The sequence below is a fragment of the Thalassophryne amazonica genome, chromosome 1 (assembly GCF_902500255.1).
Source record: "Thalassophryne amazonica chromosome 1, fThaAma1.1, whole genome shotgun sequence".
NCBI classification, from domain to species: domain Eukaryota; kingdom Metazoa; phylum Chordata; class Actinopteri; order Batrachoidiformes; family Batrachoididae; genus Thalassophryne; species Thalassophryne amazonica.
Window position 1 is genome coordinate 41,961,831 of NC_047103.1, and position 25,020 is coordinate 41,986,850.

At 46.3% G+C, this 25,020-nt stretch overlaps 1 protein-coding gene across 2 annotated transcripts in view; it reads right to left on the reverse strand.

Moving 5' to 3' along the window:
• plod2 (procollagen-lysine, 2-oxoglutarate 5-dioxygenase 2) overlaps positions 1-25,020 on the reverse strand; it is a 117,159-nt gene that overhangs the window by 7,281 nt on the left and 84,858 nt on the right. The window contains exons 12-17 of one of the 2 annotated variants that reach the window (XM_034168650.1): positions 15,145-15,270; positions 11,483-11,624; positions 10,376-10,438; positions 9,066-9,179; positions 8,717-8,782; positions 8,357-8,461 (exon numbers count right to left, since the gene is read on the reverse strand). In XM_034168650.1, the coding sequence (XP_034024541.1) occupies positions 8,357-8,461; positions 8,717-8,782; positions 9,066-9,179; positions 10,376-10,438; positions 11,483-11,624; positions 15,145-15,270 (616 nt within the window). The remainder of the gene's footprint in view (positions 1-8,356; positions 8,462-8,716; positions 8,783-9,065; positions 9,180-10,375; positions 10,439-11,482; positions 11,625-15,144; positions 15,271-25,020) is intronic. The other variant, XM_034168659.1, reaches the window with a different exon arrangement.

Below are 25,020 nucleotides of genomic sequence, written 5' to 3' on the forward strand. Positions count from 1 at the left end.
TTGAACCAGTTGAAAACCCCTAATCCTGGACTGCGGTAAGACAGAAAACAGAGCATTACAATAGTCCAATCTAGAAGAGACAAATGCATGAATCAAAGTCTCAGCATCAGCCATAGACAGGATGGGACGAATCTTCGCTATATTTCACAAATGGAAGAAAGCAGTCCTTGTAATGTCTCTAATGTGGAGATCAAAGGACAACGTAGGATCAAAAATTACTCCAATGTTCCTCACTTTATCCGTATGATGTATAACACACAGACCTAAGCTAAGTGCTTAGGTCTGTTCTTCAGGTGTCTCTGTCATTGCCCGTGTGTGCGTTGAAGTCCCCCAGCAGAACAATGGAGTCCCCCACCGGATCCCCATACAGGACTCCATTCAGGGACTCCAAGAAGGCTGAATACTCCAAAATGCTGTTCGGTGCATATGCACAAACAACTGTCAGAATTTTCCCCCCTGCCACCCGAAGACGCAGGGAGGCAACCCTCTCGTCTACTGGAGTAAACTCCAATGTAGTGGCACTCAGCCGGGGACTCATGAGTATCCACACACCCGCCCGGTGCCTCACCCCCTGGGCAACTCCAGAGAAGAATAAGGTCCAACCCCTATCAAGGATAGTGGTTCCAGAGCTGAGGCTGTGCATGGAGGTGAGACCCACCAGATCTAACTGGTATCGCTCCACCTTCCGCACAATCTCCATAGCGAGGTGACATTCCACACCCCCAGAGCTAGCCCCTGCCACCTGGGTCTGGTCCGTCGAAGACTAGACCCAAAGGACAGCGCACCCGACACCAGCGGTTCCCCTTGTGGGGGGTGAGCCCACAGGGTGGAGATGGATAGTCCACACTGATTTTTCAGGCTGTGCCCGACTGGGCTCCGTGGCAAGCCAGCCACCAGTGCACACTGACGGGACCTACATCGAGGCCTGGCTCCAGATGAGGGCCCCGGGCTTCCTCCGGGCTGGGTCAAATTTCCTCTGCCTCGTTTTATCATGGTGTCTTCTGAACCATTCTTAGTCTGACCTCTCGCCTGAGACCAATTTGCCATGGGAGACCCTACCAGGAGCACAAAGGCTCCAGACAACACAGCTCTCAGGTTCATAGGGGCACACACACACACCTTTCCACCACGATAAGGTGATGGTTCCCGGAGAAGGGAACCACGCTAACGTGTCCTAAATGAAATTCATGGTGCCTCCATAAAAGAACTAAGGCTAGTCTACCCAGGATATGAAAAATTAACCAGTTACGAAGGCTACCGAGACAAATATGTCCGAGATGCCACCAGAACTTCCCAATTAGCAACAAGGCTTCATAACCAATGTGATAGTCCTGTCTAAGTTTCATGTTGACTGAACTTATTTCATTGAGCAACTTTAAGTCCAGACTGAGAGCACCTGAGATGATGTTATCAAACTGCAATTGTTTCTCATAATGTTTATGTAATTTACTTGTGCATAACTTCTGCTCCCTCTTGGCCAGGACTCCCTTGATAAAGAGGTTTTTAATCTCAATGGGACTTTCCTGGTTAAATAAAGGTTAAATAAAAAATGTTATGGTTATTGTGTATGTTAAACAATGCCATCATAGCCCAAAATAAAATATTCACTGGTTCTCACTTGTATCTGTCAGTACCCAAAATCTCAGAGCTACATATCCAGTACATTTATATGTAGTTGTTAGTTAAGGTAATGTTGCTGACTCAGTCACCAACTGACTTACTCCATTAATCCTATGCTTGTCCTGTTAATCACAGGGAATGGCACCAGTGATAAATATCAGTAATAAGATGTGTTGTCAATACCAGTAGAGATCATATGCTAATTATTCTTACCCCACAACAACTAGACTAAATAGTGAGTACCAGCTAAACAGCTAAAAGTCAACATGTCCTGAGGCCTAACAGGTTTCTTACCTAGCAGCCAACAGCCACACAACAGCTTGAATTGCATAAAGAAAAGTTTGGAGGAAGTCCAGAGAGTTTTTGTGGGCGCTAATACTGTTCAACACAAATGAAACTATGATCAAGATCAGCCAACAAGTTTTGCAAAGCTTAAATTTTCAAACTTTTTCTTTTACTTCTACATTTAAATCCTGCTCTCACTATTTGTGTGCTTGGACAAGACATCTAAGCAACATTATCTACATCATCCCAGTTGTAAATGTGCAGCGTCCTTGGTTGGGGAAGAAAACTGAGTTCAATCCAGGGGGAGTAGTAGATTCTCATCCACTTAATGTTACGGACTCTGGACTACTCCCTTTAAACAACATGTCTTACCTACCCAAAGTAATAACATAACATTCATCAAGTGTTAATTATATGACTGAAAATGGCAATGTAATGATCCAGTGTTTAAACAACATTGTCAGTTGATGAATGTTGGCGTTTTTTCTTTTTTCTGTTAATATCTCTGAGTCCATTTTAAATGTCATCTCATTCTCTAAATAAATAAATCCCGTCCATATACATCTTGATAATCTTGCAAAATCAGATAAATACTCATTTTTTTATTGTACTTACAAAAATCTCTTTCATTCAGCTTTAGTTACACTTTCCATTTCCCCCCAGTCATCTGTACTCCCTCCTACAATAACACTGCACCTCTCACTGGCCTTGACTCCACAAACAATGAACTGATTAATCAAAACAAAATCAGTCATTAAAATTATCCATTACTATGGCAGAGCTTTAATGTTACTTTTCACATATGGCAGATCAATTCAGGAAACGTGTGCGTTGCTCAGCCAAACCTGGATTTGCATCCAGCAAACTGTTCTGCACTCTACTTAGTGCAGAGAGCCACATATGATTTTACGTATAAATGGATACGTACAAACATAAACAATCACAAATTAAATTTCAGTGATGGATGGATACTGTATGTGGTAGTTTTAATTCTTCTGCAGTGGAGAAACTTGAAAAAAAGTGACATATTGTCAAAATGAGCTTGTTCTGTTCTTTATACTGTTTTAAAATGTGTTTCATAGGCCTAATCAGGTTCAGATACAGGACCGGATTCCTGTGTAGCCACAAATTTGTAGGAGAAGTGGCCATCACACATCTGCCACTAATATGCATGTCTGGATTAAGAGCTTCCGGTTTCACCAAAACCTGCATCTACCATCCTTATCCTGTCGTTGCTGAAGTTTTTAAGCTGAGCCAGAAGAAAGCCACTGACTTCAATTTGTTTAGGTTGGGCAGCAACTTGCCAGGATGAAGTTCAAACACTGTGGCTCCAGGTTTGAACTTTGTGGCACAAAAGGTGTGACTTTCTTGGCCTAGCAAGGAGTTGCATTGGACTGCCAAAAATCTGGTTTGTTAGACTTGTCTGACTAAGCCTCTCTGACAAGCTTAACTACAGCCCCTTTAGCAGCCTCATGGTCAGGGTTCCTGTTAGACCTTCACGGCTACTGTAGCAGCCATTAGGTGCACATGAACACCAATGTACTTCACCCCAAGAGGCAATCCCCTACTATTTTATCTAAGTTGGATTTTTTTTTTTTTTACATTCACAAAGTGAAAATTAGACTCCATGTTACACCTGTACTACTGAAGCGGGCCACTCTGAGCAGAGCAGCTGGCCAAGTTAATCAGTAGCACGGCTGCTGGCCTCAGAGCGACCTGCTGCAACGGCCGGCCTCATGCCACCACACATTTGACTCTGAAATGGTTCTGCCATTCCTTTAAGTAAATCTTCTCATCAGTGCTTAATCTGATCTCCTGGGAAATTAATCACAGTCTATATTATTTTTTCTAACTGCTTGAAGTGGAGGTGACATCAAATAAGATGACATCTACAACACACAGCTTCCTTTGCTGAAAGAAAGCAGTACTGCATTTCCACCTCATTTCAACTAGCAATTGAATTTGAGTTATTTTGATGCTGGACTTTAAAAATCGATTCTTGTATCATAAATGAAATATCTTAATATCATGAGTATCATTAATTTTTCCCCATGCCTATAAACTAGCCATGGGTCCCTGTCTTACATTTGTCTCGAAGCCCTAATAGTCCAATCTTGATCACAGTAATATAGGGGAACAGTGGTATACTTTGACTAGTACTTTTAGAAACAAATTGATTTTTAATTTCTGCCTTAATTAACATAAAAATGATATGTCCTGAAGAGCCTCAGTTTACATTTCCTTTCTGATTGTTGGTATGTCAAGTACTTGCTTGTGATATTGATTATTTTGTTAAGTGTGTTGATTTGCTAGACTTTGTGTTATCATGTATAGTATATGAGAAAAATGTGAGGTACCATAAAATTTCAGGTCTCTGACCTGCAGCCAAGACAAGCCTGTGCATTACTCACTTCTGCAGGAGGTAATCCCACAGCACATACATTTATCTTACCCCCACCACAGTGGTTTTGCTTTCTTAAGGGCCCTTCACACATAATATGACTAAATACAAATCAGGGTGAATCACAGTGGAACATCAATTTGGCAGGCATGCACGATGCTGCTGCGACGGTTTTGTGCACTGGCGAACACAGTGAGAGCAGCTGCAGTATTTGTACACTCAACAAAAATATAAACGCAACACTTTTGGTTTTGCTCCCATTTTGTATGAGATGAACTCAAAGATCTAAAACTTTTTCCACATACACAATATCACCATTTCCCTCAAATATTGTTCACAAACCAGTCTAAATCTGTGATAGTGAGCACTTCTCCTTTGCTGAGATAATCCATCCCACCTCACAGGTGTGCCATATCAAGATGCTGATTAGACACCATGATTAGTGCACAGGTGTGCCTTAGACTGCCCACAATAAAAGGCCACTCTGAAAGGTGCAGTTTTATCACACAGCACAATGCCCCAGATGTCGCAAGATTTGAGGGAGCGTGCAATTGGCATGCTGACAGCAGGAATGTCAACCAGAGCTGTTGCTCGTGTATTGAATGTTCATTTCTCTACCATAAGCCGTCTCCAAAGGCGTTTCAGAGAATTTGGCAGTACATCCAACCAGCCTCACAACCGCAGACTACGTGTAACCACACCAGCCCAGGACCTCCACATCCAGCATGTTCACCTCCAAGATCGTCTGAGACCAGCCACTCGGACAGCTGCTGAAACAGTCGGTTTGCATAACCAAAGAATTTCTGCACAAACTGTCAGAAACCGTCTCAGGGAAGCTCATCTGCATGCTCATCGTCCTCATCGGGGTCTCGACCTGACTCCAGTTCGTCGTCGTAACCGACTTGAGTGGGCAAATGCTCACATTCGCTGGCGTTTGGCACATTGGAGAGGTGTTCTCTTCACGGATGAATCCCGGTTCACACTGTTCAGGGCAGATGGCAGACAGCGTGTGTGGCGTTGTGTAGGTGAGCGGTTTTCTGATGTCAATGTTGTGGATCCAGTGGCCCATGGTGGTGGTGGGATTATGGTATGGGCAGGCGTCTGTTATGGACGAAGAACACAGGTGCATTTTATTGATGGCATTTTGAATGCACAGAGATACCGTGACGAGATCCTGAGGCCCATTGTTGTGCCATACATCCAAGAACATCGCCTCATGTTGCAGCAGGATAATGCACGGCCCCATGTTGCAAGGATCTGTACACAGTTCTTGGAAGCTGAAAATGTCCCAGTTCTTGCATGGCCGGCATACTCACCGGACATGTCACCCATTGAGCATGTTTGGGATGCTCTGGACCGGCGTATACGACAGCGTGTACCAGTTCCTTCCAATATCCAGCAACTTCGCACAGCCATTGAAGAGGAGTGGACCAACATTCCACAGGCCACAATCGACAACCTGACCAACTCCATGCGAAGATGTGTTGCACTGCATGAGGCAAATGGTGGTCACACCAGATACTGACTGGTATCCCCCCAATAAAACAAACTGCACCTTTCAGAGTGGCCTTTTATTGTGGGCAGTCTAAGGCACACCTGTGCACTAATCATGGTGTCTAATCAGCATCTTGATATGGCACACCTGTGAGGTGGGATGGATTATCTCAGCAAAGGAGAAGTGCTCACTATCACAGATTTAGACTGGTTTGTGAACAATATTTGAGGGAAATGGTGATATTGTGTATGTGGAAAAAGTTTTAGATCTTTGAGTTCATCTCATACAAAATGAAACAAAAACCAAAAGTGTTGCGTTTATATTTTTGTTGAGTGTAAGTACATCGCGCAGCTGCTGTGAAAATAAAAAAAATACATGCCACCCATGAGATCCGAACCTGCACTTTCCAAAAGCTCTGACTGCCAGGCAGAAACTTTACCACTGAGCTACCATCGCTGTCCTGTAAAAGATGCAGGAAAATGCCTGATATCAACGACACTGACGCATTTAAAAAAAAAAAATAAAACCACACACCATATAAAAACACTGCATTTTATTGAATCCCTCTTATCAAGAGGGCAACACAAGTATGAACCACCTGTTCCTCTGTAGATGACCCATGCTCAAAGACGTACAATAATGACCCCACGCGTGTGTCTTGTAGACGGCACGCCACAGGACAGACACTGCATCATGCGGAACAGAGCTCACGTGGGTGACGTGACATTAAGATCACCTGCTGCGTGTTATGATCTGATGGCCCGTTTCACCTGGGGTAGCCTGTTACTGTGTGTGACGTGTGCGTGCTCGCTGCAGTTCATTGCAACAGCGATATATGTTTTTACGTATGTCCATGGGAGGACAGCATGCAGACACGTGCATCACAGTGGACAGTTAGTTCATGTCTGTCCAAACACGGTATGTGTTCCCCAACCATGACGTCCAGAACCACAGATCTCTGCAGCCGCTCCTGTCGGCAGACACACCCCTGTCAGTTCAGTGCACACACCAATGTGGCACTGTGTCTCTTTGCAAAACCACACTGGTGGGGCACTTAGACAAATTTCACATCCAGCTCGACAGTGATCGTCTCCTGACTGTTGTCGTGCTAACAGAGCGAATGGCCACACATTTTGTAAGTGCCAAACGAGCGGTGTTAGATGTTTGTGTGTGTCAGCTGAGATTTGTCTGACACCTGTTGCGAGAGGGTTCAATGGGCTCTCACAGTGCACACTCTGTCTTTCAGCCGCTGGTGTGCACAAATAGCTATAGCAACAGGTGTACATGTCATGCTTGGCCCCGGCTCAGGGTTTAGGTCCTGATTTTGGCACTATGTCCTTTATGGTTTTATAATTTTGTTTTCATTTGTTTATTCTTTCTCTTGTAAATCTCAGTGTGGTTCTGTTTAATGCTTTGCTTTCTAGGTAGTCACTGGTTCCATTCTTTATCTTATCATTTTGTTTCGCATTTATTTATTCTATATTTCATTTTTTGTATTTGTTTTGTCATGGTCCTTTAGGTTTCTTTAGTTTTGTTCAGTTTATCACATTTATTGTATATGCTCGGTCACAGGTTTTGTTATTATTTATCTTTGATGTTGCTTATCAGTTTATGTTTTATTTGTTGTTTATTGTATTATTCAGTTGTCACCTGTTTTGTTTTTTGTTCATTCCATAGTTTGTTCTGCCATTTTTATTGGACCAGTTCCATTCCAGTTTTAGTTTTAAGTAGTAGTTTCCTGGTCTTCCTCTTGTTACGGTAGTTCTTAGTTTTTCCCCTTTTGTTTTGCTCGCATTCATTTTTTGCACACGTCTTGTTTCTCAGTTAGTTTTTCTGGTCACTCTCTTCTCTTGTTTTGCACTGCTTTGTTTTGCCCTCTCGCCTTTCTTCTCTCTTCTTTGTTCACTTCACCACACCTCTTTCCTGAACTTTCCACACACCTGCTTCACATCAACCTGATTAGTCTGCTCCTCTTTAAAAACCCTCACAGTTCCACAGCTCACTGCCCAATTGTTGACTTTGTTCACTTTCTCGCCTCTCGTTCTTGTCCAGTTTGCTCTTGTGTGTTTTGACCTTGCTTTTGTGCTCCGATCTCCGCCTTGCCGTATCCTGAACTCTGCTTGTATTTTGACTCTGCCTTTGTTTTGCCTGCTATATACCATGTGAACGAACCCCGCCTGGTTTATGGACCACGTCCCAGCCTGTACTATGTCTGATACCTCTGCTTCCATGTCTAACTACCAGTGTACCCTACCTAATGCCTGGTTTCAAGATAAAGCCTATTATTCATCTAAACCAACCATGCCTGAGTCTGCATTGGTCTCCTACTGCTTCCGGTTTCAGCCCACCACGAGCCCTGACAGTACAAGGTGTTGGAGGCAGCTACGATTTTACACGTATTGCACATGATTCCTGCTTTATGTGCACTTCATGTGCAATGCGACCACATTTGTATTATGTGTGAAGGGGCCCTAAACTTGAACTTTAAGGGCAGCAGCAAAGTGTTGATTCTGTTTCAGCACTGTGGTCACTCAAACTGAGCTAATGGCACACACCTCGTGTTTGCCTCCAGACCAAGAACCATAGTGCTCCATCTCCTCAACGATTTCATCACAGGCCTTCTCTGTGAACACCGGGAACCAGAATACATCTGGACAAGGCTGGAACACACACACACACACACACACACACACACACACACACACACACACACACACACACACACACACACACACACACACACACACACACACACACACACAAGGTGACTACTGAGATGGTCCAACCTGAGTTACAGTTACTGCAGTGGAACAACAGATCTCTTTCACAGATGTTGGTGTGGCCGTGTTCTCACTACATTGTTATGTCACTCCCTTCCCTTATCTCCTTGTCTGTCTGGAAACACAGATACAAACCTCCTCTAAGTAGTTCTCTGTGAAAATGTGAGTGTAGTTCTGGTGGATATACTTCTCCTTCCAGTCCTGTAAGAGAGAGAATTTCACATGATTGGCCAATTCTGACTGTTTGCTGACCTCCATACCTCACTAACACCCCCCACCACCCATCCACACAGGCCTCGGCATGTCAAATGGAGGAGTAAATTACCCAGCCTTATCAGTCAGGAACCATATCATTATTTCAAAATTGTTTCACATCTGCAGTCTGTCCATTATGGATAATGATCTTTGCAGGTGGCTGCTGTTTCATCTCTGAGGATTTTTTTCTTTTTCTCATGAGGAATAATGGGAGAGCATAACGACTTACCACAGGGTTCTCAAATATCTGCCACAAGTCACTGTTATAATGAGAAATGTTATAATTGGCTGTGGAAATTAGCCTCCCAAATTCATGCAGGTTTGTTATGTACATGAAGACTCCCTGCAGTAAACAGGAAAAAAAAAAAACAAAGTTCAGTCGGTTGCAAATCAAAAGCTGAAGACTCAAAAACACTTTCATGTCTCCTAGACGTCTAACAGATCTACATCAATGTAACATCAGACATGCACATCCTCATAAGCACACTGCAAAACCTAATTACTGTAACTCTTCATGGCTCACACATCAGTGGACACAATTATTTGTGGAAAATTACAAATAAAAAAAAAAAATCCATACAGAAGTGTGATTTAAGTGTGTTTTAGCACACTGAAATCAGATGTTTGATGTCTAAATAGAATTAAAACAGACAGGTGCCAGATAAATAATCTGAGATTATTTATAGGTAATAGGTGGGGGGGCAGGACAGGCTGGGGCAGTGAGGTGAAGGAGGGGCAGAACAGGGATAGAGGGGTGCTGGTCAGACTGGGATAAAGAAAATCCAGGAATGGTATTCCTTCTGCTGTGAAGCATGGGAAGGGTGGTGGAGGACGGGCAGGATTTGGATTCTATCAGACTAGGCTTTTTAAATTATTATTGGTTTTGCAAAACCTTTTTCTGTTTTCAGTTGGAAATTTTCAAATTTTCAAAATCATTCTGGTTGATGAATTTAAGACCAGATGGTCTATATGATAAATGTTGGAGCCTAGTCTGAGATCAGCCAGTTTGGAGGGAGCAGATGGGTGCTAGAGTTTGTCTACGTGGGGTAAAGCGTCAGGACAGGGGACTTGCATGTGAATCGACTCATTAGAGTTGGTCTATTTGGAGTAAAGCATCAGGACAGGGGACTTGCACATGAACCGACTTAACTCCTTTCTCCTCCATAATCTCTTATTGGTAGTGGACATAAACTCTGTCTTTCTGGCATTAAGAAAATAATATCTTATTTTGGGCCTCAATGCAGCACAAGCAATAGGTCATCATCAATTTCCAAAGGGTTGACAGACATTCTGATTTTCTTGTTCCAACTAATATTGAATATTCTATCTTCATGAAAAACCTTAAACATTCACGTGGAAAAAAAATCACAGTGAACAATAAGTCATGATTCAAATTGGCTGCATAACATGAAAATACTTTGTGACAAATGAAGTAATTAATCCTATGCCAAAAAGATGATGAAAAATTTAATTTGCCGTCTGTTTGCATACCCATTGGAAATGGATTATTTTTAGAAAGTACAATAATTAAAGCAAAACCTTTGGGGGCCTGAGCATATGGAATGATTCCGGAGAAGGGGAGTCTTTTTCTCTGTGACTGGTCTAAAATAAAGGAGAAGCATCATGTAAATTTACTGTTGCATAATAATATCAAAGGTCACAGTTGAGATGAACATATGTCACATAGAGGAGGAGAGGAAATGCACCTGCATGATAAAGGAGCAAGAATCCCTCTGAAGCTGATGTTTTTGTGAGTTATCAGGGATTGAAAGCATGGCAGGGAAAAGTCAATCCAAATGCACAGTGTTTGGATCAGGCATGTTTAATGCTCAGCACAGGTTGCATGTCAGTGACATCATCTAACAAGGCCGGTTGCAGAGGTTGCAAGGTTGAAAGTGGGAAAGGAAAACACATGACAGCATTAGGGTTTTGGCCAGCTGGCCATTCAGACATCGCATTGTACCGTCTGTGGAGGTTTGAAAATGAAAGCAAGGCAATAGTGAAGGATGATGGGACATAAATGGGACACATAAACACAAAAGAGCATGCCATGGTGACAGACATTTCAATGCACTTAAACCATATTTTCTGGACTATAAGTTGCACAAGCGTATTCGTTGCATATGCATTATGAAGAGGAAGGAAAAAAAACACAATTCACACCAGTCTATAAATCACATTTATTATTTTGATGCAGTGTTGTGCTGAGTAGTATGAAGGTTATATTCCCTCTCTTTATTCAAGAGCCTGGTCCTTCCATTTGAGAGCATGATTTATTAAATTCACGATTTCTCAGACACCTTCTGCTCCGGAGTGTGAATCAGAGTACCTCAGTCAATATATAGCAGCAAATTGTCACGCATGTCTTTTTTTTCCATATACAAGTTGCTTCAGAATGTCATATAATCTCCCAAACTCCTCCCAAAACAAAAAAGTACAGCAGACTTATAGTCCTGAAAATATGGTGCATTTGCACTTTATTCTTTAATGAGCTGCAGACATTTTTCTTCACTTCAGTTTTAAACTAGCTTTTTTTTTTCTCGATTTTAAATAGGTACATAAACATTTAAATTGAATGTCTTTATGCTGACATATCCAGTATATAACTGAACATTTATCTGTGAATCATACTCTGAGTGTTCTCACCAATTCTCTGGCATTCCTACACAAAGACATATCAGGGTCCAGTTTCTCCAGAACAAAGTAGTTTCTCTCTTTCATTTCATGCCTCAAGGTGCTGCCCTTGACAAGGTATATATGAGCCATGAAAGGAATGTTCCAGACACCTCTGCAAAACACCCAGATAGAGAAAGAAAGGCCTCATTTTGCAGTTACCATTAAAATTGTTTTTTCAATCCATAACTACTGATCTTTGAGGATAAAAATTATATATTCCAAATCTGGAAAAACAACTAACCATTCAAAATCATATTCCTAGCACAGTCACAAGTCCACACAACCCCACGTCCCACTGAAAATACAGTATTCCACATGACTGTAGCTGCAGCAGATGTCTTGCTTTTCTTTCAACATATATGAAGATTTGAAGATACAGGTAGTTTCAACTATGGCCTTTCTGTGTGGAGTTTGCATGTTCTCCCCATGTTTGCATGGGCCTGACTGCATGTGACTTTTTTGTATTTAATCATAGCTATTCAGTCAAGGCAGCACGGTGGTTTAGTGGTTAGCACTGTTGCCTCACAGCAAGAAGGTCATGGGATTGATTCCCACCTGTGGCTTTTCTGTGTGGAGTTTGCATGTTCTCCCCATGTTTGTGTGGGTTCCCTCTGGGTGCTCCGGTTCCCTCCCACATCCAGAGACATGCGGGTTAGGTGGATTGGAATCTTTAAATTGTCCATAGGTGTGTGTGCAGGTGTGAATGTGTTTGTTTGTCTGTTTGTGGCCCTGTGACAGACTGGCGTCCTGTCCTGGGTGTACCCCGCCTCGCGCTCTATGACGGCTGGGATAGGCTCCAGCTCCCCGCGACCCTTGATGGGACTAAGCGGTTGAAGATATGTGTGTGTGTGTGTGTGTGTGTGTGTGTGTGTGTGTGTGTGTGTGTGTGTGTGTGTGTGTGTGTGTGTGTGTGTGTGTGTGGCTTCAAATGAGCTTGTTTGTCAGTTTCTTTTATTTCCAACACCAGATCCTTACTCTGGATGGCATTACCCTGACCTCTAGTAATACTGTGAGAAATCTTGGAGTCATTTTTGATCAGGATATGTCCTTCAATGTGCATATTAAGGGACTGCTGTAGGACTGCTTTTTAGAGTACTGACGGGGACTAGAACGAGAGAGCATATTTCACCCATATTGGCCTCTCTTCATTGGCTTCCTGTTAATTCTAGAATAGAATTTAAAATTCTTCTTCTTACTTATAAGGTTTTGAATAATCAGGTCCCATCTTATCTTAGGGACCTCTTAGTACCATATCACCCCAATAGAGCGCTTCACTCTCAGACTGCAGGCTTACTTGTAGTTCCTAGGGTTTTTAAGAGTAGAATGGGAGGCAGAGCCTTCAGCTTTCAGGCTCCTCTCCTGTGGAACCAGCTCCCAACTCTCTACTTTTAAGATTAGGCTTAAAACTTTCCTTTTTGCTAAAGCTTATAGTTAGGGCTGGATCAGGTGACCCTGAACCATCCTTTAGTTATGCTGCTATAGACTTAGACTGCTGGGGGGGTTCCCATGATGCACTGAGTGTTTCTTTCTCTTTTTGCTCTGTATGCACCACTCTGCATTTAATCATTAGTGATTGATCTCTGCTGTCTTCCACAGCATGTCTTTTTCCTGATTCACTCCCCTCAGCCCCAACCAGTCCCAGCAGAAGACTGCCCCTCCCTGAGCCTGGTTCTGCTGGAGGTTTCTTCCTGTTAAAAGGGAGTTTTTCCTTCCCACTGTCGCTTGCTCATAGGGGGTCGTTTTGACCGTTGGGGTTTTTCTGTAATTATTGTATGGCTTTTGCCTTGCAATATAAAGCGCCTTGGGGCAACTGTTATTGTGATTTGGCGCTATATAAATAAAATTGATTTGATTTGATTTAGGTCAGGTGGCCACAAGGGTAACAGCCATTTTTGTTTAGAATTAAAATATAACCACGTGAATTCTTTAAAACTCTAGCTCACTGGAATAAGGAGTTACGCCTGGTTCTCATAGCAAGATTTTAAAATTGTCAGTTGGTTTTCAATACCTGAGAGACCCCATACATGGCAATAAAAAATCATAGATATAACAGTAGGCAAGCAGCTTGGTGAGAAGGCAACAACTGTTGGTGTAATTATTAGAAAATGGAAGAAACATAAGATGACTGCCAATCTTCCTCACTCTGGGGCTCCATGCAAGATATCACCTCGTGGGGTAAGGATGGTTCTGAGGAAGCCCAGAACTACACGGGAGGACCTGGTCAATGACCTGAATAGAGCTGGGACCACAGTCGCAAAGAGTACATTGGTAACACACTACACCGTCATGGTTTAAAATCCTGCAGGGCACGCAAGGTCTCCCTGCTAAAGCCAGCACATGTCCAGGCTTGTTTGAAGTTCACCAGTGACCATCTGGATGATCCAGAGGAGGCATGGGAGAAGGTCATGTGGTCAGATGAGACCACAATAGAGCTTTTTGGTATCAACTCCACTCGCCGTGTTTAAAGAATGAGAATAGCCCCAAGAACACCATCCCAACTGTGAAGTATGGGGGTGGAAACATCATTTTTGGGGGTGCTTTCATGCAAAGGGGACAGGACAACTGCACCATATTAAAGGGAGGATGGATGGGGTCATGTATCGTGAGATTTTTGGCAAACAACCTCCTTCCCTCAGTAAGAGCATTGAAGATGGGTCATGGCTGGGTCTTCCAGCAAGACAATGACCCAAAACACACAACCAGGGCAACTAAGGAGCGGCTCAGAAAGACTCATTTCAAGGTCTTGGAGTGGCCTAGCCAGTCTCCAGACCTGAACTCAATCGAAAATCTTTGGAGGGAGCTGAAACTCCATGTTGCCCAGTGACGGCCCCAAAAACTGAAAGATCTAAAGAAGATCTGTATGGAGGAGTGGACCAAAATCCCTGCTGCAGTGTGTGCAGACTTGGTCAAGAACTACAGCAAATGTTTTTTGCTGTAATTGCAAACAAAGTTTTCTGTACCAAGTATTTAGTTCTGTTTTTCAATTGTATCAAATTCTTATTTCATGCAATAACATGCAAATTCATTATTTAAAAAAATCATACAATGTGATTTTGTGGATATTTTTTTCAGATTCTGTCTCTCACAGTTGAAGTGTACCTACGATAGAAATTACAGACCTCTCCATTCTTTGTAGGTGGGAAAACTTGCAAAATCGCCAATGGATCAAATACTTATTCTCCCCAATGTACTATGATGCTTCAAAAGGCACCCCAATTTGCTATTCAGGATTAAATGAGAAGGGAAGGTGCTCTGTGGAATAGCCCCATTACATATTACGTTTGACAAAAAAAAAAAAAAACTTCCTAAGATGAAAATATTTTTGTGCCTTTTGAGAAAGTAAAATCATGAGGAATATTCTAGTTAATACTTACAGAATTAACAGTAGCTCCAGCTTCAAGCTTTGATAATAAGGTGCAAAGCACTTCTCAGCTGTGATTATCATTTTAAGGACTGCTCATACAGTATGCGTATTTTAGGAGGTACTATAAAATTTCCAACAACTTTGAAAAATCCAGCGCAATAAAACAGTTTTTATTTGTTGTCGTGCCTGAAATTTAATGCTGACAAGCATGCATGTGAGCCACATTACTGTGCATGTGTGAAGTAGAATCCACCTTTGCTGCACTTACACACGTTTTCTTTGCACAATGTCGACATAATCTTCTGAACGGGCGTAATAACCATCCAGGCTTAAGGATCCCCAGAAGTTGGACCACAGCTTGCCATGGCGAGTGACAAGAGGACCAATTAGTTTTCTGTAGGAAGCAGGAGACAGAACAGGAAGATGGCTAGTCAGTCGATACCATAAAACTATGTGACAAACAGCCAACCACTAATGCACTGAGTTTTTTACGGGGAGACCTGTTGTGTGGGCCGCTGAAGAGGAGGTACTGCTGGCTCACCACCACCGGATGGCGCCCTGCTTGGAGTGCGGGCTTCAAGCACAAGAGGGCGCCAGAACCACTGGGAGTGACAGCCGTCAATCATCCTCAACACCAGCTGTCACTCATCATCTCACCATCACCATAAAGGCCGGGTGGCGACTCCACCTCCTCGCCGAGAAATCTCCTACGATACAAGGTAATCTCTCTGCTGACTTATCCGTCAAATAATAATCTGATCTGTTTTGCAGCTGTTTTTTCCTGGTGGTATTTCCTTGACTGGATTTTCGGAGCTGCACGTGTGTATGATTGGAGGTGGAGGCTCTCCCTCCACAAGAATCAATAATCAAGGTTGCTGGGTGTGAGGATTCACACTCACTACCTTCTGTTTTTTCTGCCAGCAGTACCAGGGCCGACAACGGAGGACAGAGACCACCTGGGGACTCGGGGCTTGGCGGCTTCGGTGTTCTTCAGGCCGTTGGTGGTAGAAGCGGTGTGGGTCCCGGCTCTTCGTTCATCTGAGGTCTCCTATCTTCGAGCCTGCCCGCAATCCTCTTGTGTGTGATTGGCAGTACCTTTGTTTATTTTACGTTGTGTTCTTGTGCAACATTAAATTGTTACTCCTTCCCTTATCCATTGTCCGTTCATTAGCGCCCCCTGTTGTGGGTCCGTGTTACGACACCTTCCCAACAGGATTTCTCGGCCATTCGTCATGGATCCCGAGGGGCGTCAACCACAGCTTGAACAGCCAATGGGAGAACAGGGAGCGCAGGCGTCAGCAGGAGGCGTGGTAAGTGATCTGCAGCAAATCCTTACCGCTTTCACTGCTCAGTTACAGCTGGTAACTGAGCAAAATGCAAGCCTCAATCAGAGGATGGAGGCTCTCACCGCCAGAGTGGAAGCACGCGAGTCAAGCGTCGCTGCAGTGTCTCCTCCTGCTGGTCCGGGGCCTAATGTAGATGTTCCACTGGCCGTTCAACTACCCCCCCCCCGTCCCCTGAAGCTTACATAAGTCCTCCTGAACCGTACGGAGGCTGTGTGGAGACGTGCGCAGACTTCTTGATGCAGTGTTCGCTCGTTTTTGCACAGCGTCCAGTCATGTACGCGGCAGACGCCACCCGGGTGGCTTATGTAATTAATCTGCTTCGAGGTGAGGCACGCGCTTGGGCTACAGCGCTCTGGGAACAGCAGTCATGGCTTCTGACGTCATACGCTGGGTTTATACGGGAGTTCAAACAGGTGTTTGATCATCCCAACAGAGGCGAGACCGCCTCGACCGTGCTGCTGTCACTGAGACAGGGGCGTCGGAGCGCGGCCGATTACGCTGTCGACTTCCGCATCGCGGCTGCGAGGTCGGGTTGGAATGACGTCGCGCTCCGCGCCGCCTTCATAAGCGGACTGTCTCCAGTACTGAAGGAGCATTTACTGGCTAAGGACGAACCGCAGACTTTCGACGGGCTTGTCACTCTGGTTATACGCTTAGACAACCGTTTGAATGAACACCGTCGGGAGCAGGCCGGGGGGCGTGGCCGGGCACAAGCCGTCCCTCTCTCTTCCGGGTCTGACGGGGTGACGTCGTCCTCACGCTCCATTGCCGGTGGGCTCCGTGTGGCAACAGCTCCCCCTGCTGACGAAGCTATGGACACGAGCAGGGCTAAAGTGAGATCAGATATTAAACAAAGGAGACTGGCCCGCGGGGAATGTTTTTACTGTGGCTCATGTGAGCACCTGTTAAAAGACTGCCCCAAACGGTCAAACACCAACGCCCGTCCTTAGACACTGGGCTAAGGGTGGGCCATAACATGTGCACGGGAAGTTCCCGCAAATCAGCACGAATCCCAGTGGTAATCCTGAGTGGGGATTTAACCCTTCACGCCCCAGCACTGGTGGACACGGGGTCCGAAGGGAATCTGTTGGATAGCAGATGGGCAAAGGAAGTGGGGCTCCCCCTAGTGGCTCTGCCTTCGCCCTTGAAGGTACGGGCACTAGATGGCACTCTACTCCCGCTAATCACACACCGGACCCAGCCTGTGACCTTGGTTGTGTCTGGGAATCACCGGGAGGAGATAGTGTTTTACGTGACATCTTCTACCTCCCGAGTGATTTTGGGTTTTCCTTGGATGGTGAAGCACAATCCCCGGATCGATTGGCCGTCTGGGGTCGTGGTGCAGTGGAGCGAAACCTGCCACCGGGAGTGTTTAGGATCCTCGGTTCCCCCCGGAATGACGGCTAAGGAGGAGGTTAAAACCCCTCCCAATCTGACGGCGGTGCCAGGGGAGTACCATGATCTGGCTGACGTCTTCAGCAAAGATCTGGCGCTCGCCCTTCCACCACACCGACCGTACGATTGTGCCATCGATTTGGTTCCGGGCAGTGAGTTCCCGTCCAGTAGGCTGTACAATCTCTCACGTCCGGAACGCGAATCAATGGAAACCTACATCCGGGACTCCTTGGCCGCCGGGTTGATCCGGAACTCCACCTCCCCGATGGGTGCTGGTTTCTTTTTTGTGGGCAAGAAAGACGGCGGACTTCGTCCATGCATCGATTACAGGGGATTGAACGAGATCACGGTTCGCAATCGATACCCATTGCCCCTCTTGGATTCGGTGTTCACACCCCTGCATGGAGCCAAAATATTCACCAAACTCGATCTTAGGAATGCGTACCATCTAGTTCGGATCCGGAAGGGAGATGAATGGAAGACGGCATTTAACACCCCGTTGGGTCATTTTGAGTACCTGGTCATGCCGTTCGGTCTCACTAACGCCCCCGCGACGTTCCAAGCCTTGGTTAATGACGTCCTGCGGGACTTCCTGCACCGGTTTGTCTTCGTGTATCTGGATGATATACTCATCTTTTCCCCGGATCCTGAGACCCATGTCCGGCATGTACGTCAGGTCCTACAGCGGTTGTTAGAAAACCGGCTGTTTGTGAAGGGCGAGAAGTGTGAGTTTCACCGCACTTCTCTGTCCTTCTTGGGGTTTATCATCTCCTCCAACTCCGTCGCCCCGGATCCGGCCAAGGTTGCGGCGGTGAGGGATTGGCCCCAACCAACGAGCCGTAGGAAGCTGCAACAGTTCCTCGGCTTCGCAAACTTCTACAGGAGGTTCATTAAGGGTTACAGTCAGGTCGTTAGCCCCCTGACCGCCCTGACCTCCACCAAAGTCCCCTTCACCTGGTCGGACCGGTGCGAGGCCGCGTTTAGGGAGTTGAAACGCCGGTTTTCATCTGCTCCAGTTCTGGTGCAGCCTGATCCTACTCGCCAGTTTGTAGTAGAGGTGGACGCCTCAGACTCAGGAATAGGAGCCGTGCTGTCCCAGAGCGGGGAGTCCGATAAGGTTCTCCATCCTTGTGCCTACTTTTCCCGCAGGTTGACCCCCGCTGAACGGAACTATGACGTGGGCAATCGAGAACTCCTCGCGGTGAAGGAGGCTCTAGAAGAGTGGAGACACCTGTTGGAGGGGGCTACGGGGCCTTTCACGGTTTTTACGGACCACCGGAACCTGGAGTACATCCGGACCGCCAAGCGGCTGAACCCCAGGCAAGCCCGCTGGTCCCTGTTCTTCGCACGCTTTGACTTCCGGATCACCTACCGTCCCGGGACCAAAAATCAACGATCTGATGCATTGTCCCGGGTGCACGAAGAGGAAGCCAAGGTCGGGTTGTCGGACCCCATCGACACCATCCTTCCCGAGTCCACTGTCGTGGCTACCCTCACCTGGGACGTGGAGGAGATCGTCCGGGAGGCCCAGACTAAGAACCCGGACCCGGGAAACGGTCCGAAGAATAGACTCTACGTTCCACCAGAGGCTAGGGCTGCCGTCTTGGACTTCTGCCACGGATCCAAGCTCTCCTGTCATCCTGGAGTGCGTAGGACCGTGGCAGTAGTCCAGCAGCGCTTCTGGTGGGCGTCACTGGAAGCCGACGTCCGGGACTACGTCCAGGCCTGCACCACCTGTGCCAGGGGCAAGGCGGACCATCGCAAGACCAGGGGTCTCCTCCAACCCCTGCCTGTGCCTCATCGCCCCTGGTCCCACATCGGTCTGGACTTCGTCACGGGCCTCCCGCCGTCCCAGGGCAACACCGCCATACTGACGATAGTGGACCGGTTCTCCAAGGCGGCCCACTTCGTGGCCCTCCCGAAGCTCCCAACGGCCCAGGAGACGGCAGACCTCCTGGTTCACCACGTCGTGCGTCTGCATGGGATACCGTCGGACATCGTCTCGGATCGTGGTCCCCAGTTTTCCTCGCAGGTCTGGAGGAGTTTTTGTAAGGAACTGGGGGCCACCGTGCGTCTCTCGTCCGGGTACCACCCACAGACGAACGGCCAGGCAGAGCGGGCGAACCAGGAACTTGAACAGGCTCTTCGTTGTGTCACCTCCGCTCACCCGGCGGCCTGGAGTAACCATCTGGCCTGGATCGAGTACGCTCACAACAGCCAAGTATCCTCTGCCACCGGCCTCTCCCCCTTTGAAGCGTGTCTGGGCTACCAGCCCCCGTTGTTCCCACTTGTGGAGGGAGAGGTCGGGGTACCCTCGGTCCAGGCCCACCTGCGGAGGTGCCGCCGGGTGTGGCGGGCCGCCCGCTCTGCCCTGTTGCAGGCCCGGACGAGGGCCAAGGCCCATGCAGACCGCCGGCGTTCCCCGGCCCCTACATACCAACCAGGGCAGGAGGTGTGGCTATCCACCAAAGATATCCCGCTCCAGGTAACCTCCCACAAACTCAAGGACCGCTTCATTGGGCCGTTCCCCATCGCCAAGATCCTCAGTCCGGCCGCAGTGAAGCTAACTCTCCCGGCTTCACTGCGGATCCATCCGGTTTTTCATGTTTCCAAACTCAAGCCATACCACACCTCACCGCTCTGCTCCCCCGGACCCGACCCACCTCCTGCCCGGATCATCGACGGGGAGCCGGCATGGACCGTTCGTCGGCTCCTGGACGTCCGTCGGATGGGTCGGGGCTTTCAGTACTTGGTGGACTGGGAGGGTTACGGACCCGAGGAACGCTCCTGGGTGAAGAGGAGCTTCATCCTGGACCCGGCCCTTTTGGTCGATTTCTACCACCGACACCCAGACAAGCCTGGTCGGGCGCCAGGAGGCGCCCGTTGAGGGGGGGGTCCTGTTGTGTGGGCCGCTGAAGAGGAGGTACTGCTGGCTCACCACCACCGGATGGCGCCCTGCTTGGAGTGCGGGCTTCAAGCACAAGAGGGCGCCAGAACCACTGGGAGTGACAGCCGTCAATCATCCTCAACACCAGCTGTCACTCATCATCTCACCATCACCATAAAGGCCGGGTGGCGACTCCACCTCCTCGCCGAGAAATCTCCTACGATACAAGGTAATCTCTCTGCTGACTTATCCGTCAAATAATAATCTGATCTGTTTTGCAGCTGTTTTTTCCTGGTGGTATTTCCTTGACTGGATTTTCGGAGCTGCACGTGTGTATGATTGGAGGTGGAGGCTCTCCCTCCACAAGAATCAATAATCAAGGTTGCTGGGTGTGAGGATTCACACTCACTACCTTCTGTTTTTTCTGCCAGCAGTACCAGGGCCGACAACGGAGGACAGAGACCACCTGGGGACTCGGGGCTTGGCGGCTTCGGTGTTCTTCAGGCCGTTGGTGGTAGAAGCGGTGTGGGTCCCGGCTCTTCGTTCATCTGAGGTCTCCTATCTTCGAGCCTGCCCGCAATCCTCTTGTGTGTGATTGGCAGTACCTTTGTTTATTTTACGTTGTGTTCTTGTGCAACATTAAATTGTTACTCCTTCCCTTATCCATTGTCCGTTCATTAGCGCCCCCTGTTGTGGGTCCGTGTTACGACACCTTCCCAACAAGACCCACACGACTGTATCTTAAAGACCAGCGTCTGTGTGGAAAGATCTGCTAAATGCCAAGTGAGTAACAGTTTGCAGCAGACTATAATACAAACCAGATCGTTACATCACACTGTATTATTGCATTTATACGAGGTCTGTTAGAAAAGTATCCAACCTTATTATTTTTTTCAAAAACCATATGGATTTGAATCACGTGTGATTACATCAGACATGCTTGAACCCTCGTGGGCATGCAAGAGTTTTTTCACGCCTGTCGGTTACGTCATTCGCCTGTGGGCAGTCTTTGAGTGAAGAGTGGCCCACCCTCTCGTCAATTTTTTCATTGTTTAGGAATGGCTCAAAGACTGCTGCTTTGTTTGATAAAAAAATTTTTCAAAAGCTGTAAGGCACAACTGAGTGGACACCATTCGATAAATTCAGCTGGTTTTCGGTAAAAATTTGAACGGCGCCTGACGGCGATCTGCGGTTTGAGGCGGCAGTGTCTCGCCGTTTCAAGTTGAAAACTTCCACATTTCAGGCTCTGTTGACCCAGGAAGTCGTCAGAGAACAGAGAACTTTCAGAAGAAGTCGGCATGAGGAGTTTATTCGGACATTCCATTGTTAACGGACATTTTGTAATGAAAGAACGTGCGGGCAGAGTCGCATGTCGGGCCGGACCCGACCGCTGGGGGTCGCAACAGGAAAAACACCTCCGTTGGAAACCTTAACGGGCAAGTTGGAACATGCCCAACTGTTAAATAATTTCTCAGTTACTCACTTGTTGAAAGCCATCAAAAGCCGCCTGAATTTTACAAATGGTTTTGCAACATGGAGGTGTTTTTCCTGTCGCAGAGCACACAGATTCGCCGAGTCGTTTCCGTGACGAATTTGCGCGCACGTCTTTCATCACAAAATGTCCTTAAACGGTGGAATGTCCGCATAAAGTCCTCATGCCGGCCTCTTCTGGATCTTCTCTGTTCTCTCACGACATCCTGGGTGAATTAAGCCTTAAATTAGGATGTTTTCAGCTCGAAACAGGCCGACGATGGCGCCTGGAAGTGCTGCGTGACGTCCTGCTCCGTGGGAAGTCCTTACAGCGACAGAAACACCCCATAATCTCTCATCAGCCGTTAAACTTTTCACCGAAAACCAGCTAAATTTCTCGAATAGTGTCCACTCGGATATTCCTCACAGGTCCAGAAAAAATTTTGATAAAGCAACGCACGCCGTCTCGAGCAGCGTGTGAAACAAAGGAATTCAGCCGAGAGGGCTGAACCACATCTCACTCAAGGCCTGCCCAGAGGGAAATGACGTTACTGACGCGTGAAAAAACTCACGCATGCGCACAAGGGTTCAAGCATGATTGGTGTAATCGCACGTCATTCAAATCCATATAGTTAAAAAAAGTGTTGGTTTCTTATCTAATACACCTCGTATATTATATAATCTTTTAATATAAGCATTTCTCCAATTTTGCATAAACTTTAATAATAAAGATCGTTTTGTCCCCCACACTGAAGTTCTTTCAATCATTGGCCACAATGAAAGTAGTCATTTTCTATTATATGTAATGAAATGGACATACAGATGAAACATATTTGAACCATGAAATGATTGGCTGACTTGGATGCAAAAGGATGCTGTAGTATTGCAAGATATTTGTGGTTACGAAAGTTTTCCACTTTCCTCCCACTGCTTCAGTGGCAGCAGAGAATTCCCATGCAGTCTTTAAATATCCAAGAAGGGATTTAGCATCGCATGTGTCCAACAAGTCTCAAAGCTTTGCCACAGCCACAATGCCATCTAGCTTATAAAGTCACGAGCTGTAGATGTGGAGAAACGTTTGCATGTTTGTTTTGTATAAAACTCAGTGGCACTTCAGGGTTAGTGCAAAAGTCCCATTCACTGTTTCCATGTGCCCATGCGAAAACAGGAAGCCAGTACTCATTTTTAAACTTTTATTCATTCAGCTGTAATGTTCATGTGGTTTTGCAAGTTGAGGAATAAACTCAACAACAAACACAACTGCCATGGAGACTTGTTCGCTGGCCTCCATCTTTTCCCACTTCTAAGAAGAGGTCATTAGCCGACACACCTCTTCTCCACCCGGCCCCTTTCCCCTCGAGCTTTTCTTGATGAACATCTTCTTACTTCACAGGGATGTGGGCACATTGGTAAACATGAAGACAACTGCAGTCAACGTGGACAGGTGAGACAGCTGAAATTTCAATTTGCCAGTATAACACAAATATGCAGTTCATAGACTGAACGAATGAGGAAGACAAAGATTTTAGAGCGTGAGCATTAAAAAAAATCTTAATTTTCTTGATTTGTGATGGTTTGAGAGCAAATTTATCTGATATAGTGACAGAAAATGAAAAATGATGAAACTGATGAATTATTTGGACAAGAGTGCAGTTGTTTCTTTTTTAATCCATTTCTAAAGAGATTCATTAAATCTTTGAGGTCCATTTTCTGCTTTCTGCAATAATGCCTGTGATCTTTTATTAGTTATTTACTGTCTAAAGCATGAGGCAGTACTTAGAATCCATAAAGCCGTTATTGCAGTCCGTGGACATTCTGTCCCATCCTATACCACAATCAAACCAAGAAAAATTTGTGTCTAACCTGTCCATGCTAAAGACCCTGTGCAGATGACATCATTAAAGCAAGCAACTGCCATCTTGGCTGGCAAGAAAAGGCTTCTCCAGCAACCACAAATAGTAAACCATTGATCCCATTCTTCAATGTTCTCTCATTTTGAATCTTATGGCTTTGCAGAATCAATGGACATCCTGTCTGCTGCACTCCAGATGGTGAGTGAGGAATTGGAGTGCCTGGGTTTGCGATTACCCTGGATCAAGACTAATGTTGCGTTTACACATGAGCAAGACGCATTACGAATGTCATTTTTCTGTCATTCGTGACACATTCCTGACATTCTTAATGTGACTTAACGCATCTGAATAGGTTTCTTAATAGGGCGTGTTGGTGCGTGATATTCTTGATATTCATGGAGCATGTTTTTGCCTGTCAAAAAATCTTCCACGAATGTCACACACCACCCTCATTTCATCTCACACCGTGGAGGTCGCAACTGAGCGTGTTGATCCGTCTTGATGAGTAGTGATCCTTAATAGAACGTGACAACGTTCGTAGTGGTTCCTGTGATGATTCTTGGAGCCCAAACTGTCATGTGTTATTACGAAGTGACACGAAAACTGTCAAGTTTTGACACAACTTGTAACGCGGCGTCACATTTCATCAGTTTTTTCACGTGCGCACAATTAAACTCGGCTTCACAGCGTTCAGTTTGATGCAGGATGCCGAAGAGGAACAGTGACGCAAATTCAACCAAGTGTCGTTCCACAGTTCCTTCTGAAGCTCCTCAGGGCGCTCCTGCAGGTGTTCCACCTGCTGTTGTAACCGATGAGCGGGAGAACGAGTCTGAGCCAGAGGAACCAGAGAAGCGAGAGGAGACTCACGTGCAGCCAGACATCTCTGCACCTCCTCGAGTTAGGCAGAGGAAGAAGTGAGCGCACAATTAAACCCTGCTGCACCACATTCAGTTTGATTGCTGACACCAAGTCGGCTCAAAGTCTCATTTCAGTGCTCCTCAGCGCGTTCCTGCAGGTGTTCCACCTGCTGCATGTACCTGATGTTTGGGAAAACGCATGAGACGCGAGACACATGAAGCCACACATCTGGCTCTGTCTGTCTCCTCCTCCTCTCTGCGCCACTCCATGGCACAGAGCACAACTACGCATGCAGTCACAAAGTTCTTCTGAAAAACTGGAGCGATCTGGATGAA